Consider the following 18,953-nt stretch of genomic DNA (forward strand, 5'->3'; position numbering starts at 1 on the left):
AGAGGGAGACACAGCATTGGAAGCAGGCTCCAGTCTCTGAGCTGTCAGCACAGAGCCTGGTACGGGGCTCGAACCCATGGACCACGAGATCACGACCTGAGCCAAAGTTGGACTGACTTAACCGACTGAGCCACCTACGTATCTCCTCCTATGTGTATCTTAAAGAAAAATTTCTGTTTAATTAAAAAGCCAGCTTACCCCTATCCCATGCATAGGACAACCCCCATCAACTGCGGGGGTCTGTCTGCATCCGGGGTGGGCAGAAATATTTGCAGGTTGGCACCTTAACAAGAACATTAAGCTCTGACAATGGATTGGGGAAGTCACACAAACTTTGGGTATAAAGATGCCCTGTAGTAAGATTAAGAAAGCCTTTGGGGCTCACCTGACATGGACTTGGCACTTCTTTCAAGGGAGATGTATTTTGATGTGAATTTTAAAGGGTGTGGAATATCTGGGCAGAGAGAGGGAACTAGGCAATTTCAAGGTGAGGAGATATCCAGAATATGTGCACACTTGTCTGGTGGGGTTGCCCATGTGACCAATTGTAGTGCTACAGACATAGGCTAGAGGAGGGACATGGAGAAGTGAGTAGACGCTCAAGGAAAGTGCTCTAATGGGGAATGCAGACAATGGTGGGAATGGATGCCACTTACTAGAGGCTGGGTGGGGTGGCAGTCAGGGACACCTTGGAGGAAGTAATGTCCACATTGTGACTTGAAGAATGAGTGGGAGATAAAAAGCCAAAAAAGAAAGGAAGAGAGGAAGGAAAGCTACATGCAAAGGCCAGGAGCAGGAGAGACCAGGCCAAGGAACTGGAAGAATCTCAGTGGAAGTGCTGAATTCTTTTTACTATCATGCCTGCAGGTGACTGCAAGTAGAGCTGTCTAGTACCCAGATCGACAAGGTCAGGAAACCAAAGAGGTCTGGGCTAACCATGGAGACTCAGAAGAATTTTACATGTGGTAACTAGAGCCACAAGAATGGAGACCAGAACCCCAGCAGAGATGGGGTGGCATAGGAAGGGAGAAAGCCAGAGCAGTTGGTGGAATAGGGAGATGAGGAGGTATACATGCAGTGAGTATGGGACATTCTTCCAAGAAGTTTGGCTTTAAATGTTCTAGCTAGAGGGAGGAATCTGGGGTCAAGGGAACTTTTTTGTTTATTTTTCGTTTTTAAGATGAGGTAGGCTTGGAGAATGTTTGAATGCTGATGGGGAGAAGCTGGGTTAGTAGGATAGATTGGAGAAAAAAGAGAGGCAGCGTTCATGGAAACACAAAGAGCAAGGAGGCGGTTCAGAGCAGAGGTGGGAACAAGCAGAGAGGAGCAGGAGACTCTCTTCACTTAAAGCCTGGAGGTGGAGGAGAAGCTGGGCAAACACATGGGGCTTGTGGGGCTTGTTTAATGGGTTTTATTTTCTCTTAAATCTGCAGTGAGTTCATCTGCTAGAAAGCAGGGAGGAGTTGGTGGAGCTGGAGGTTTACATAGAGGATGCTTTGTGAAGAGGATGCTAGAAGTAGCTACTGTACAGAGTGAGAGAGAGCTGTCCAAGAAGCAGAATAGTTGTAGTACCGAGAGCTTTGTCTTCTTCCCGATTATGGCCAGGACCAGCCGCAGGCACTAGAGGGATTTTCAGTCAGGAGCTTTGTTCTTTTTTTTTTTTTTTTTTTTTTAACGTTTATTTATTTTTGAGACAGAGAGAGACAAAACATGAACGGGGGAGGGTCAGAGAGAGAGGGAGACACAGAGTCGGAAGCAGGCTCCAGGCTCTGAGCCATCAGCCCAGAGCCCGACGCGGGGCTCGAACTCACTGACCGCGAGATCGTGACCTGAGCTGAAGTCTGATGCTTACCCGACTGAGCTACCCAGGCGCCCCAGGAGCTTTGTTCTTAATGGTAACTAATTTCTCACGAGCTCAGATCCTGGTTTCAGTTGATCAAATGAATTCTGAGAAACTAAAAGAAAAACAAGATAAAGTGCTTTTTATTGTTTTAAAGCTCATTTTAGTAATAGTAACTTAAAATATTTTGTTAAAAATTCTTCTTCCAAATGAGGACGATTAAAGTCTCTAATTGGCTGGTTGGTTTCAGACGCTCATGGTGGCGTGGATCCGAGCAAACCTCTGTGTATACATTTCTCGAGAGCTCTGGGATGACTTTCTTGGCGTGCTGTCCTCCCTCACGGAATGGGAGGAGCTCATAACTGAGTGGGCCAACATCATGGACTCCTTGACAGCAGTGCTCGCAAGAACTGTTTATGGAGTTGAGATGACAAACCTACCTTTGGACAAATTAAGTGAACAAAAGGAAAAGAAGCAGCGAGGCAAAGGTACTTCTACTCTTACAGGGTAACACCCGATGTCGGAGACTGGGGAGGAGTGTGTATTTGTACATGGAGGCAATTAACACATGGAATTTTACAATAAACTGAACCAGCTATGTGGGCAGTATCTTTTCAATGATGGTGTTGGATTGTGTTTCATAGCACGCTGACCTCTTAAGGATGCTGAAAGGGAGTAGCAGTGGTAGCAACAATAATATAATGGCTAGTGCTTGTACACATTATCTGTCTTCACCCTCATGGTAACCTCTGAGGTGGATACTATCATCCCCATGTCACAGACAGAGAAACTGAAGTACAGAGTCCATGGTGATGGACTCATTCAAGGTCATGTAGCTAATACGTGAGAAAGCCGGAAATCAAAGCTAGGCAAGTCCGTCTCAAGGCACCACACTAAAAGGACTTATTCCACTGCCTGCCTAGGAAAGGCAGAAAGTGGAAAACTTCTGAGTGATTCAGCTAGGAGGCCTTTTGGCTTTGTTGTGTTTCTGGGTAAAAATTGTTTTGAGACCTAGAGTCAGATCAAGGTTGAAAACATCAGCGGTGTTTTCTACTGGGGACAACAATTTGTTGTCATTACTGCTTTAAGGCTGTGACACAGTCCTTGGGTTAATTCACTTGTACTCCAATTTATTATTTAAAGATTTTGAGGCAGTTCATAGAAGCACCTATAATATGAGAGATAAAATACATAAGGACACGGGGGCAAAATTAAAGGGGGTGGGATTATAGGAGCAGTTATAAATGCCAGAATGCATGCCAGAGAGCCTCCTCCGCTTGTTGGGGAGGGGTGGCAGGCTTGGATTTGACTCTGATCTTCACAGGGTTACAGCAGAGGATCACAGATTACAAAAGGTGAAAACAGTCCACAGCTTAGGTGATACATAGCTTTTCCTGGTCCTAAGACCTGAGAAGAATTTTTGCTCCAAAGATTCATGAAGTGTACGTTGCTTGCTGTAGTAGACCACAGCTTTAGCAATAGCCTTATTATAGATTGTATCAGCTTTTGCTGGGTGACAGATCACCCCAAAACATAGCAGCTTAAAATAACAGTCAGTTGTTTAGATACTGATTTTATGAGTTGCTAGTTTGGGTTCGACTCAGTTGGGCAGTTCTGCTGGATTCACTCCTGCGTTTGTAGTCAGCTAGGCTGTGAAATAATCATGTAGGCAGCTCTAGGGATTGGCCAGCTGTCAGCTGGGGCTGTGGGAGGGACTTGGCCGTATACCTTTCATCGCCCAGCAGGCCAGCTCAGGCTTTTTGTTCAAAGACTTAAGGTTCCAGGAGCAGCAATGGGGCAAGCCCAGATTTTCAAGTGCATTTCAGATCTCTGCTTGCTCAGTTTGCTACCAAAGTAAGTCATGTGATGAAGCCCAGGGTCGGTGTGGGAGAGGACAGCAAAGGATATGAATGTGGGGAGCTGTGAGCCAATTAAGTGATTACCTCACCATACAGACATACAGTTAACATGACTGATTCTTACATCTTCACTGCAGTCTGTGAGTGGCTGTGTTTATTTATAGGAAGGTAAACACTTCAAAAAACACTCCTGATGGAATGATACAGAACGAATTTAATCAGTGCCCATGGCAAATACTTCTGATTTCTCTCTTATATTGCTTTATTCTAAAAATGGCTTTAAGTATTCACTATGGAAATACTTGCCTTCTAAGCACTGGACTTGTGGAAACAAAATACACTCTCAGGAACCTGGAGGTGAAAACAAACCACCGTTTGTGGCAGCCACCAGCCACATCATACCTGTGCAGAAATCTCTGTCTCATTCTCTTTGCCCCTGTATTTCTTTTGGTACCTTGACTACTCATTTGAAATATTTGACCAGGGCAATATGAGAGGAAAGCAGAGAAGTTGGGTTACAAACTGCAGTATTTTATTGTTTTGGAGGTTTGCTAAAATGGGATTTTGTATTATTCATAGATTTTCACTTGACTCTGATTAGAGTTAACGGGCACAAATTTCTCTTGGTAATTTGTGGAGAGGTTAGCATCTCCAGGAGGGAGCATTATTCTAAAGCCAGGATCTCTAATTTTGTGGTTTATAAAAGTAGTTTTTGGAGTGACCGGACAGCAGTGGTATAACTTCATTTGACATTGTTCTTTTACTGAGAAAGTTTTATTCACTTTTTTTTTTATATTGGAATGAGTACTGTGACGATATTATTGTTATGAAGCTGTTGGAGATGCTTGAAAAATACTTTGGCAACAGGAATTTCTGGATTACTGTTATGTGCAAACCTTCGTACTGAAGTATAAGGAAATGGTACCTAATTATGCAACAAGAGAGTCTGTAATAAATATAGTTGTACTTATGAAATTTGCTGAGCAACACAGGCTGTGCAATGAATGATAATGACTTCAGCCTTTGGATTATTTTTCTCATCTTATCCTCTATCAGGTTGTGTTCTAGATTCTCAGAAAGGAACCACTGTGGGGAGATCCTTTTCTCTCAGCTGGCGGAGCCACCCAGATGTGACTGAACCAATGCGATCTAGGAGTGCCACCACATCTGGGGCACCAGGAGTTGAGAAGGCAAGAAATATTGTTCGCCAAAAAGCAACCGGTAAACATTTATTTAAATTTTTTCTGTAAGGTCTAGTTGCTATCTAAAATGGATTTATAGGAATAAAATGTTTTAAAGGTTTTAAAATTCCACTCAGAGTTAAATGGGATGTCTCTGTATCTTTTAATTATCTGTTCTGATACTTTTCAAATCCATTTTTGATACTTGTTTCTGAGTCCATTGTGAAAAAGAACTTGAGATGTTAATATTGAGTGAGATATTTGTGCAAAAGAGAGAAAATAGATGTTTTTGTTTGAACCTTAGAGAAAATAGATTCTTAGTAATCACACAGTTAGTTGCATTATTGTTGTTGAACATTGGTAATCTTAGTGTGGCAACTGTTCCCACACAGGAAGAGAGAATAATGCACTTAGTTTTCAGGACTGGAGGGAGACATTTACGTTTTGGGGTTCTTTGGGAAATTGAGCTTTATATGCCTGTGGATGTTGTCCTCCTAGCCTGTTAGAATTAATAAGAACTTGACCAAGAACCCCCAGTTTTTTGGACTTATTTCCTACACTTTTAAAACCAAAAGAGAAATCTTTAAAAAGTAAGCTTATATCCAGTGTTTAATAAGAACAAATAAAACCCCTTCCCTCCAGTGACTTTGAGGCTGTAACTTAGGTTTAAAACAAATTTATCTGAGTTTCCTGTCATTTTTCACATCAGTACTACCACACTGTTCTAATCGATATTCAGCATGCTGACTGCAGAAAGTCACAATATCCTCTGGTCATAAATCAGAGTCATTTACAGTCAGCATATTTTACAGTACTTAGTAAAGACTTCATAGAGATGGCTTAGAATCCTGTTGGAGCTTTTACGAAAATACATTATGCCTTAGCCCTGTCTAATGCTTTTTGCTACAGCATTTGTTGGTAATTATCACCTTACTACATTCACCTCCTGTTCCACTTCTCCTGCTCTCTCCTTCATCCCCTTCCTTGAGGAGAGACTCTGTTCCTGGTAACAGGCAACTTTGGGGAAGGCTTACACACTGACTTTCATTCTCATCCCAACTCCTAGAAACTCCTTTCTTTCCTCATTGAATCAGAGCAGAAGTTTGCAACAAAGTGTCATCATTCCTGAACTGCCCAGACTCCGTGCTACCCTTCACAGCCCTTGAACTGTAATGATAATAAAATTAATCATTCAAAACACTATGTAAAACTTTACTTTCACACTTTAATGAGCAGCAAACTATTGTATATTGCATGCTCCTTATTCCCCTACTTGGCCAAAACACAGCCATAGAAGAAATTGCATTTTAGTTTCTCAGCAGGTGTTTTAGACCAACACCATGGAGGTGGCACCATTATTGTTCTCAATAATCCTCGGTGCATTTATGCCAGTGAGCTTCTGTTTTATCAGTGTTCTTAGGCATCTGGAAACATATGGTATTGCATCAGTAAGAGCTCTTACAAAAGTCTGTTTAGAGTATGTCGCTTAAAAGTCATAAACCTGGCCTTTAGAGGATTAAAAATTAATAACACTTGGAACCATAACTTTTAAAAAGATAATGGGATAAGAGCTATTGAGTTGGATCAATCTATTATCTTCATGTATCTTGCAATACATATGTATTTCCTGTTTGACTTCACATTTTTTCTTTTTAGTTGCCTGTGAAAACAACGGTCTCTGAAGATTTTATTGTATCATGCTGTTTTATAAAACTAATCTATATAGACTATTAGTGGTTTTACTCAGTTCTGTTATTTTTACATTGTGTAATAACTTGCCTTTCCATCTTTTAAAAAGGCCCAGAATACTTTTATGGTAGGTGTTGATAGTGTGGAGGCCACCTTTTAATGTTTATTTATTTTTGAGACAGAGAGAGACAGAGCATGAACGGGGGAGGGTCAGAGAGAGGGAGACACAGAATCTGAAACAGGCTCCAGGCTCCGAACCGTCAGCACAGAGCCTGACGCGGGGCTCGAACTCACGGACCACGAGATCGTGACCCGAGCCGAAGTCGGCCGCTCAACTGACTGAGCCACCCAGGCGCCCTGAGGCCACCTTTTAATGAGAATAGCAGCTCAGGAAGTTTTTGTCACCTTTAGCGTTAAGGTGTTTATCATGGAAGACCCATTTGAAAGTGATTTATTTTTTCTAATCCCAGTACGAGAATAATTTAAGATTATTATATTATAGGGGCGCCTGGGTGGCTCAGTCAGTTAAGTGTCCAGCTCTTGATTTTGGCTCATGTCATCGTCTCGCAGTTCTTGGTATGGAGCCCTGTGTTAGGCTTTTGCGCTGACAGCATGGAGTCTGCTTGGGATCCTCTCTCTCCCTCTCTCTGCCCTTTGCCCCACTCTCTCTCTCTCTCAGAATAAATAAATAAACATTAAAGGAAAAGATTATTATAACTTGCCCCAGTGACTACACTTAATCTAGATTAAGAAAATGATTGAGAAAATGTCAGTGATGGTGGCAAGACAGAAATAATAAAATAAGCAATTGCAGAGTAGAGAAAGAACAATTTAACAGAGAAGGAACTAGTTTGCAACTTAAAAGGAACTGGCAAGGAGAGTCTTAAAGAATTATAAAGGAAAACTTTGCTTCTGAGTGTGAATGATGCTAAAATTTTAGATGTCTAAAATGAGTGATTAAAGCAAGTCAGTTTCCACACAAAGTAATTATTATAATTATAATAATTATAAGTTTTATTATTTCTAAATATCTAGTGATCAGTTTTGGAAAAATACACATTTGATTCATAAAAGGAAAGCTCTTTCAGACGCCCTCTGACATTGAGAGATGAACACATCTTTTAGGAAATTTGAAGTAAGTCAGTTTGACATTCGCATGGAAGTCATTTGAAGTATCATCTTAACCATTTGTGAAGAGTGTGCTGTAATCCCATTGCAGGTAGTCCCTGTGGATTCCCTGTGGGAATCAGACCTGGGAATACTGACAGCCAGAGGAGGGGGGGTTTGAGCGGGGAGGGGCAAGGAAGTAAAAACTTTGTTTCACCCTCTGCAAATGTGTCATTACCATTTGTACTTGTATTCTGTGAATGTGAAATAAAGTGATGTAAAAATAATAAAACAACAAGTCAACCTTTATATTTTAGTTTTAAGGATAAAACTGATCCCACTGATGGTGGTTTCGTATATAGAGGCATATTCTCTTCCTGTGTTTATCTGTTTTCTCAAATGGTCATTTAAATAGTGGTCTGTAGAAAACTTGAGAACATCATAAAGTTCATCCTAAGAAATTATGGATTTAACAAGCATGAAATGTGATATACAAGGATGGGTTTCATGGAGATTTTTGCCTTTTTACCCTCAAATATCAAATCTTTTAATGTTCAACTTGACTTTCATGTGTTTCTGTGCTTTAGGATATTTAATTTACTAAATGATTTGCTTTTGGATACAGTCAGCTCTCAGTAAACCAATTTTTAAATTATTTATTATTTATAGAACAGTTTTTATCTTAGGCTAGATTTTCCCCTCCCTGCCCGTTGTCTTTTCATGTATGTGTCCTTTAGGAAGGGGAAATGGATTATAGTGTCTGCCCAAATAAACAACCCAAATGTGAGTGTGATACAAAGTGATACAGTGTGAGTGTCCATTCTCCTATGTCATCAGAATGACTGAAGGTTGGCTGTACTTAGAGACTACAGTTAAATACTCTACTTTGTACTGACCTCCTTTAAAGTTTAAAAGACCTTTTTTAAATTTGAAAGAAAGCCCAGAAAAATAGCAATAAGTTAAAAAAGAAAAGAAAAGAAGTGAAAGATCCTAATGTGCTTCTGACATAATTGTTACTTTATCTCTCCTGGAAGCTAAGCGAAGCCAGTCTATCAGCAACTGTGTCCACCTCTCTGAGGCTTTGCCTGCCACTAAAAGCGTCCCGCTCCTCCTTCACACCGTGAGCGCTCTCTTACCTGGTCTCTCTTACTCCTCTTGCTCTCACAGGCTGTCAGGTACTGTAACGCTGTCTCATGTGTCCGTCAGTGTCCCTGGGCTTCTCCTGCTTGCCTGTAGGCCTTGCTTCCTTTGTTAATACCCCCCACACTGCGCATGCGTGCCTGGCCATTGCACTTTGCATTTATTTTCAGTGAATATTAATAATTGTTTTTATGCAGTTAAATATTTAGCAGCAATTAGTCAAGGAAAATTTCTGCAGCACCACTGGTCTTTGCTCTAGGACCTTTTGACCCATAGTTTCTACCAGTGATGGGCGCCTTCTATACAATGCCTGCAGCACAAAAGTTTTGCTTGCTGTGCCTCCCCAAAATCGATAAACGGGAAAAATCATGTAGGCAGTACCTCCTTGGGATTAATAAATTGTAATCATGTGTAAAGTAATGTTTATGTTTATCAGTCACACTGATTATTGATTTGAGTAGAAAAAAAAAGATGCTAAAAAGTGCTAATTTTCAGAACAAGGAAACATTGTTCTTGTGCTCTAGCCAATTAAAATTGAGTTCACCCACTTGTAGTTTGTACACAGTGTATTTTCTGGATTACTGAAACGTTATGGCATCAAAAATGGTGATTTTTGGCATAGACCCCTCAAAAAAAGGGTCTACTGTGCTCTGCAGTGAATAATTAGGCCTATGTCCAGTTACTGTTCAGAGATTCTAAAATGAACTGACTTTTCATGCTAAGAGGGATATGTTTTCATGTTCTTATTTTCAGAAAGACGGCATTGTAAATCAGTATTTATTTACTATCGGAGATAGCCTGAGTGTGGCTTTCTGTAGCACTAAATCATGCCATATTGTATGATGATGTAGTATAGTAAATCATAATTAAATCTTACTTCCCCTGATGAGCATGTAAGATGTCATATTATTTAATTCACAGAATATGAAGGAAGAAATTTGTTTCATTGAGACTACGGATTACACTTCTCAGAAAATACTTTTCTCTAGTAGATACCAAAGGTGAAAAGCAATATGAATGGTAACATGATCCCCAGTCAATTAAGTTACTGATGAGCGTCAACTACTTGATAATCTGGTTGTCAAAAAAGTACTACTGCCTAGAGATGATTAATAAAGTATCTAAAATATTTTTGTTTTCTATTTGGCTGGTATATAGTTAATATACACCCAAAAGGCATTCTTTTCATGGTGAAAAGTTTTTGTTCTTCACAGTGCATTTTCTTCCCCATATTGTTTCCTTTGATCAAGGTTTCTACTAGTTTGTCCAGAATATTTTCTCTTAAGAAATCTATTTTTGTTCACAATCTCAGTTTGGAAACCTTTTTCTCATTCACTATTATATTTTAGTTTATTCAGATTCTTGATTCATACACACACACACACACACACACACACACACACACACACACACACACAGTTCCAACAGAAGTTAAATATGATTTAGAACAGTGGTTCTCAACTGGGGATGATTTGGCCCCCCAGGGAACATTTGGTTGTTACAGCTGGGATGGTGCCTAAACACCGGCCCCTAGTGGGATGCTGCTGAACACCCGACAGTGGCTGCACAGGACAGCCCCTACCATGAAGAATCGTCGGACCCAAAATATCAGTAGTGTTGAGGTTGAAAGACCCTGATTTGGGGTGAAGCAAAGCAGGCCATGCCAAGTCAGTATTTTCCTGCCTTTGCCATCTTTATTCCTGGTTTTATAGCATGAAGGGTAAAGGGACTTAGCCATGTAGTGACACTGAGAACAGTCTGCTGTTCCTTGTGTTTTATCTGACAGCTACAGTAGTGAACTCCTCCTTACTATGATGCCATTTCCCTTTCGAACTGTCCTATTGAGAGACTAGGCCAGGAACAGTGCATATCAATCCTACTTTAGATTGTGCATTCTCACCGGTTGGCACACGAGAGTATTAAATTTCTGCCCCAATTTAAATCCTAGTGTGTTGGCATATATTGCTTACCTATGGCTAAGTTTAGATATAGGTAGATGTATATCCACCTATACGTAGTATGCAGACACTTTTAATGTTGACTTTCTGGCCACAAGGTCTTTACTATAAAAATGATTGCTAATTTTGTTTTCATTTGTTAACATTTCTTATTTTTGTTTCTTGTCTATATGTAAAAATTGCTTTAATAATCTAAACAATAGAGGATTACTTACCTTCAGCCACTCTTATATTTATTCTGGTCCCTTTGGGACTCTATTTGGTGGCAGCAGATTTGGGGGAAACTAATAACCACCTGTATCCCATTTATATGAATAGCTACATGAACACACACGTGGGAAGTAGAACTGGCAGTTTGGTGATTTTCCTTCCTCTCCTTTGTGAGAACAATGCTTTCCAGCTGTTTTGCAATTTTAACTGCTTTTATGTTGGGACATTTATCAGTCTGTAGTGCTTATAGGCCATGCTGATGATAGATTTTATTTTTCCTTTAGGGCCATTGTGGTTGTAGCAATTAGAGGTTCAGTGATCTTCTCTCATTCTAAAAGAGACTTAATGGTACCAAACTGAAAGCCTTGTTTGGCTGCTTCTGCCTCTGGTTGTCAGGCTTGCAGGTAGTGCCCAATTGTCAGGAAGTGCTTGTTGTCAGGGTCTGGGCTGGTTCACCTTTGGACCTCCTAAGAAACCTCAAGATGTTGAGTTGACTTCTATCTCTTGTGCTTTTTAATAGGCTCAAGTTGGTCTTATGCACAATGCTTTTAAAAAGAAATTAAACTATTCATTTTGCCTTTGCAACCTTGTATGAGGGATAAATGGAACCCAGAATTTTGGTAATTGAAGATGAGTCTCACTTCATTTAATAAGATTGATTAAGAAAGCCTTAGATTAAAGACTGAGTGAAATTGCTTTGAAAAGTGGTCAGACGTCTGGAATAAATAGAAGTTTCTAAAGACTTTGCACTCTTAATTTAATTTAATCATGTGGATTTTTCTCTCAGTGGGAAAAATGAAGTAATTCTAATTTGATCATTTTCCTGGTGTTTTGAGTGGAGCCTTAGAAAGCAGTGATTTTGTAATGGTACTGTGTAGTTGACACTATCAAGAAGCTAGAAGGTTAGAACTTTTAAAATTTGAGTTACTAGGGTAACAATGCTTGTGAGACAATGAATGATTTGGTGAATCTGAGATAGAATTTAGTTCTTTGAAGTGATTTGAACAAATTGTGTGGTACTCAAAACAGAGAATGTGTTAGACCTAACCAGAATTTATAATGTAATTTTTATATAACTTAGATTGTTCATGCTTTGAGTATCACATAATCCTGTATCTTGATATTTGCATGTCAGTATTAAATGGTCTTAATTTGTTATGAAACAGCAACACTGTGGAACGGGAGCAGTTTTGACATTTGTCCCTTTCTTAACAAATAAAAAGCCAGCAGAGGGAGCTCAAGAGCTGTTTAAGAAAAAGAGTATCAAGAAAATATTTTTGGTATTCATTTGTTCATTTATGCAAGGCATATATTGACTATATACTTAGTATAAAGTGTGAGAAAGGCCAAGAACTGTACATTTACAAATCAGGAAGTTGTATTTTAATTGTGAGATAAGAATTTTAAATTCTTTTTCCACACTAGATCACTTAATAGTCAACTAACTATAGCAGTAGTTCGGGGAACCAATAGCATAGCAGTCCTCACAGTATGCTTGACATTATGATTCTCCCCTTTCTTTCCACCCTCATCATGGATGCTCCCATCCTCACCATTTCTGGTGATTTCTGTGGGCTTGGACCTTCTCCATCAGAGAAGTTCCTACCAACAGTTTTACAAAAACAAAGCCTTAAAGCTGCATTAGGCCAGCCTGTTGGGAAGGCACACCAGCTGGTGATGGCAGGCTCTTCGTCCGTCTGTTGTGTTGAGGACCAGTGGGGACACTCGAACTTGGAAACCATGGTGCTGTGACTGTATGGTATCCCACCAGATGGCGATGTTCTTTATCTTTAAAAAGATGCTGCCAGTGTTGGCCTGGCTCTTATTTGTTTCTGCTCCTAGCCCAGAAACCAACATCTACCAGTTTTTGGCATCAAGTTTAAGTGAATAAAAGCCACTCTTCCCACTGTCCATAAAAACTGGCACTTGCCAATCATTTTTAGAGAATTAGGAAGCTCTTGGGCTCCCTCTACTGATATTAGATTAACAAGTAGGTTCATTAACGAATATAAACGCTTCCCAGAAGGTTTCAGTATCTTGCATAATTAGAATAAACAATGAACGAAGGCAGCAGGGAGGGTCTGGTCTCATGGTATCATCTGGCTTCTGTTGCCTAATGCTGAGGAGCCTAGAAGCAGACCTGTGAAAAGGGCCTAGTCTATGCTTGCAGATGTGTGGGGAGATCACAAACATGTACACATGTCTTGTGTCTCTCTGTGGGAAAATGAACAGTTCTTGACTATTCAAGAGAAGATAAGGGCAAAGACAACCTGGAAGAGATGCGGCTTTAATGGGTCTGTGTGCTCTTGTCTTGCTACCTTGACCGTCTTTTGCTTATGCCCTAAGTTCAGCTTCCCGTCAGTGCCTAAATTTAGACTATGGCCCAGTATTCTGAATTATAAATGAAGGGTCACACAAACTTCATAGTTTTAAAGTCTCATTACATGTATCAGTGTACTTTAAAATAGAATTTTTGTTTGGATAGTAAAAATAAAGCAGCACCCTTCTCTTGAAGTCCTGTGTGTTACATGTAGAGTAATACATACATACAACTTGACTAGGGAGAGCCAGCACTTTGGCTTATGTTCGGAGTAAAGGGTTATACTGAGGGTGGCACAAGGGCAGTGAGCTTCATTTCAGATGAGGAAGTGGTTGACACTGCCGGGTAAGATAATACAGGCTGAATTTTTATCTTAGAAGGAAGGAAACTTTAGCTAAATTAAAATTTTTAGAAAATATGTTACAGCTATGTAGATGTAAAGTTTTATGACTGTAGGAGTGAGTGTGGAGTCTGCTGAGGGACCACATGGCAAGTCCTGTAGGAGGGGTGTCCAGGTAGCAAGGGAGGGAGGAAAGGAGGCAGGAACAGGTCTGAGGGTAGTGTGGAAGAGTGAGCCGCAGAAAGGAGAGAGCAGTAGGTGCAGGTGGGCTAGGATTGCTGGAGACTAAAGTGAGTCAGAGCTCCTGTGGGGGATCAAATCTGTGGGGAGAGGTCAGGGGGAGCCCTATGTCCACTGTGAGGATCCCAGGCTTGGCTGTACAATGATGTGGGGCCTCGGCAAGAGAGAAGTGGTGCAGTCAGATCTTGGTTTTAGAGGGACCTCTCTGGAGCCACATAGAGAATAGGGAACTCATTCTCTGGGAGAATATAGTTTGTAATAATGCTAGCTGTGAGATTATCCAGTGGCCAGTACTCACCTATGGTTTTCTATTTTATAACAATTATGTATTAATTCTCAAAAAATGCCAGTGGATCATTTTTGTACTTAGTGATTAATTCAGCATTGCATTTGGTGGTAAAAGCTATTAAATAATTGTAGTATTTTATTTTGGACAGTTGTGCATTTATCTGTTGAAAGGAATGATAGAGTTGAAATTCCCATTTCCTTTTATCTTCCTATAAGAGAGTGTGTGTGTGCGTGTGTGTGTGTGTGTGTGTGTGTGTGTGTGTGTGTGTGACTTTCTACTCTCCTCAAATGTAAATTACCTATTCTGTGTATTTCCTGGTTCCCTCATTCCTTGGCATGCCCGGCTCTGAAATTCCAAGTGACTTTCACAGTTCTCAACCATTTCTGCAGCTTTTTCTCTTTTTTTTTTCTCCATTTTGAAAATAAAATGCTTTGCAGAACTTAAAATGTATTTTTAGAGTGGAATATTGCTTGTTAACAAGTGTAGAAAGAAAACTTTAGTATGTAAATGCAGATTATCTTATTGTGTAATTTGGGGGGGGGGGAAGTATCCCAGACTACATTTTTAGAATCAGTTGGTTCAAGTGGTGAAATTATTTTTAAAAATCTTTGAATACATCTCTGCATGTTTTGTGTTAATGCCCACAGAAGTGGAAGAATGTCAGCAATCAGAAAATGCACCTGCCATGGAATCTGGCTGCCTGGGGGCAGAGCAGCATATCATTCGGAGCAGCAGCACACCTGACGTCACTGAGCCGCCCCGCCCAGATTCCTCTCAGGGTACGGAGTAGCTGCAGTGGTTAAACAATATAGGACTGTGGATCCTGGCTGGGAAGGAGCTGCACGCCGTATTGCTTTCTGCGTTTATTCTAACCCCACTCAATTTATTTCAAGGAAACTTGCTTTTTAAGTTGATAGCAAGGATGTGGTTTCTGGCAATGAAATATTTTCACTGTTTAATACACTTATCTAAAATTATATATACTTAGATGCACCTCTTTTTTTTAATGTTTACTTATTTATTTTGAGAGAGAGAGAGAGAGAGAGAGAGAGAGAGAAAACACAAGCAGGGGAGGATTAGAGACAGAGAAGACAGAATCTCCAGGCTCAGAGCTGCAAATGCAGAACCTGACATGGGGCTCGAACCCACAAACTGTGAGATTGTGACCTGAGCCAAAGTCGGATCCTTAACCATCTGAGCCACCTGGGTGCCCCTAGGTGCACCTCTTTTAAGAGTAGTCTGTTTGAGGACTAGAGAGAAGTCCAGTGGTGGCTGGAGTAGGTGGGAAGCAGAGAATGCCACACCACAGGGTCAGGGTGAGCAGCAGAGTTAAGTAGGAGGCAGGGTAGGGGCATGCAAGAAAGGGTCTTGTGAGGAGAGCCATAAAAGTTGACAGTGAGAATGGAGGGCTGGCTGGACTTGTGAAAAAGTTTATTAGCAGCCTGTGAACTTTGCTGAGGCTGAAAATAAGCACTGCTGATGGCATCCATCTACACAGTGTCTCTGACACCTTCCAGCAAAGCAGAGAGGCAGATGGTCAGATCTGTAAACAATGAATGATGTGTTTTACAGGGAAAGTGCATGTTTCAGTTGTGTCTGGTGGCAGTGAATATGCTTATTATTTAGTTTTAGTTTCATCAGTTAAGTAAGAGATAAACCATCTTGTTTATCAACAGGTTATCTCATAGCCTCATCAAAATAGGGAAGTATTCCCTCTTAGAAATTTTCTTGAAGTAAGAAGATACACTAAAATAATTTGAGAAATGTATTATCTGAAAGATTTTCTGTTCTCTGAAAGGTTTGGTGTAAGACTGTTTTAAATTTTTTCCCCTTAAATATTTGGTAGAGTTCACCAGTTGCCTGGAATTTTCCTCTAGGAAGATTTCAAAAAAACATTCACATTTTTAAATCATTTTAAGACCATTAAAATTTTCCTTTTCCTGTTTTGATTCAGATAAGTTGTGGTTTTCTAGGAATTTGTTCAGTTCATGTAATCTTTTCAAATTTATTGGCCCCAGATTATTCATAAAACCCTCTTATGATCATTTTAGTGTTTATAGGCTATGTGGTGATATTCCCTTTTTTATCACTGATACTGATAAATTCATGCTTTCTCTCGTCAGTCTTTATTCTTGAGCAATACTGAACCACCTTCCTGCTCTATTTTCCTGTCAGCTCACCTGGCAAACTCAGGCAGCTTTCCTCTGAGATCCCATTCTCAAGGCCCCTAGGAGAGTCTTGTTACCTTCCCCTGTACTGACATAATGTGCTAGGTGGACCTATTGGCTGCACTCAATGCAGTCTCTTAAATGCTATCTGTGGGTCAAAGATTCTATAGGGTAGACTTGACCCATAGACTATCAGTTTGCCAGATCGTAACTCCTATTTTTACATACCTTAGGATATCTAAATTTGATTACTTACATATAATTTTTTTTCTCCAATTTTATCATCTAAAATATTTTGTTAATTTTTTCCCCAAAATCTCTAGGTCAAAAGGTAGAAAATATACAGACTTTGAGTTCTTCAGAGTCCAAGCCTATTCAAGAAAATAAAGGATATGTGAAGAAAGAACATGAAGGAATAACAGTAAGATATTTTCAAACTATATCAGTTTGTAATTAAAAATAAACATATAAATTATTGGCATAATAAATACGCTTATTAGTGGCAGTTCTTTTAAAACATTTCTCCATTTAGATGTGTTATTGCCCTGAACAACCCTGAGAGCTCTTAAAGGCTTTCTTACTTTCTGTGTAAAATTATAGTCACACTACAAAAATAAAAAAAAATTAGCATGAAAATGGAATTTACCTTCTGGTCTGTACCTGGCATTCTATATTTTTAAGCAGGTATCCTTGCCTGTCAGACGTATATTCAGATTCCCTGTTCCTGAAACTGCTTTAGGTAGCATGTTCCACCTGACATGAGTTGCTAGATAAGTGATTTTTTTTTTTGCAAAGATCAGTTATGATTTCTTTTTTAGAAAAATGTAAAATAGCATTTATCTCTTTAGACTGAATATAAAGTATAAAGAAGAAAAATTAAAAAGTAGCCCACATTTCATGCATGCACGTAACTCCTGCTTAGTCATTCTTTAAAAATATGTAGATATATATTTATAGAAAACTCAAACATAACAGAAAGGTGCACAATAAACAGAGAAAATCTCTCTCTAGTCCTCCCTGCCTAGAAGATAACCAGTGTTAAGATTTTCTGTCTTTATTTTTAAAGGGCATGTATCTTTTTATATATGTTTATTTATACTTGTATATATGTCATATATACATAAACATGCATATGTTTATGTATACTTATATACTAATAAATATATGTTCTGTATATACCTGCATGTGTATTTTGACAATATATGTATATTTCATACATATATGTATGTTTCAATAATCAAATAAATACCTATATGCCCACCACCCAGTTTAAGAACTAGAATTTTTCTAGTGCTGTTGCTTTGGCCTATATATGTTCCTTCCTTGTCCCCGCAGAGAATGTTATATTGGCTTTGTGTTTATCATGTCCTTGCTTTGCTCTATAGTTTTGTTCTATATGTATGTATTTCCACATTATATTCTTTAGTGTTCCTTATTTATAAACTTTATTAAGTGATTTTATTGCTTTTGTTCACTCACATATTTCTAAGATTTATCAACACTGTGGCGTGTAGCCTAAGTTTTCTCTACCATATGACACTCCATTGTGAATATGTCACAACTTATTTTTCCATTCTGTTGTTGATGGATAGATTGTTTCATCTTTTTTTTATCAATGAAAAATGTAGCTATGTGCACTCTTGTATATGTTTCAAGATCTACATGTTTGAGATTTTTCTTTATGGTGACTATGTAGGCATGGGATTAATGAGACATAAAGTAGAAGAATATTCTTTACAAGAGACTGTATGTTTTCCAAAGTGATTACACCACTTATATTTCTGCCAACAATGTGTTGAGTTCCCATTCATCCACATTTTTGTCAATACTTGCTATTGTCAGATTGTGAGTTAGGTGGGTGAAAATGGGAATTCATTTTATTTTGCATTTTTCAGATTACTAATAAAGTTTAAAATATTTCCACATGTTGATTGACCATGTGTGTTTCATGTGACGTCTTTGACATTTTCTTATTGATTTTTTTTTCTTTTTCTCTCTTATTTGTACTAATTCTTTATATAGTCTGAAGAGTAATCCTATTTTGGTTATGTTTCTGGAAAATATTTTTGCCAGTGTGTGGTTTATATTTTCACTCTCTCAATGGTGTCTTGATGAACAGAAGTTCTTAATTTTGGTATTTTTGATTATTAATTATATTTATAGTTAGGTTTATGAAATATTAAAATGCCAACTCTACAAGGATAAGAATATTTAAGTGTTTCAGTTTTGCTGTACACATTTAAGTCTTTTATCCATCTTGAATTGATTCTTATTTATGGAGGTAGGGATCTAATTTTATTTTATTTTTTCCCACATGGATAACCACTTGTCCTTGGTCCCATTTATTGAATTCATCTTTCCTTCATTGATCTGAAATGATACCTCTCTCTCATATATACTTACCTTGACTGATTGGTTACTTTGTGTTTTTGGCCAGTAGTACAACATCTTAATTACTGTAGTTCCTCCACTTCTTTATCCCTTCCCCCCACCTTCTATTGGAAGCTATTTTTTTACTATCTTTTGTCTTTCATTGTTGTTTTTGAGAGTTCTGTCCATTCTGTTTAGTTGTCATTCCTTGCTATTCTTTGTCTTTGCCCTTCAGTTTTCTT

At 39.0% G+C, this 18,953-nt stretch overlaps 1 protein-coding gene across 1 annotated transcript in view; it reads left to right on the plus strand.

Moving 5' to 3' along the window:
- The window catches only part of RALGAPA2 (Ral GTPase activating protein catalytic subunit alpha 2), a 324,808-nt gene that overhangs the window by 114,437 nt on the left and 191,418 nt on the right, over positions 1-18,953 (plus strand). Inside the window, exons 15-18 of the mRNA XM_058684743.1 lie at positions 2,091-2,328; positions 4,756-4,920; positions 14,821-14,952; positions 16,665-16,762. Coding sequence (XP_058540726.1) covers positions 2,091-2,328; positions 4,756-4,920; positions 14,821-14,952; positions 16,665-16,762 — 633 coding nt within the window. The remainder of the gene's footprint in view (positions 1-2,090; positions 2,329-4,755; positions 4,921-14,820; positions 14,953-16,664; positions 16,763-18,953) is intronic.

This window comes from Neofelis nebulosa, chromosome 9 (assembly GCF_028018385.1).
Source record: "Neofelis nebulosa isolate mNeoNeb1 chromosome 9, mNeoNeb1.pri, whole genome shotgun sequence".
Taxonomy (NCBI): Eukaryota; Metazoa; Chordata; class Mammalia; order Carnivora; family Felidae; genus Neofelis; species Neofelis nebulosa.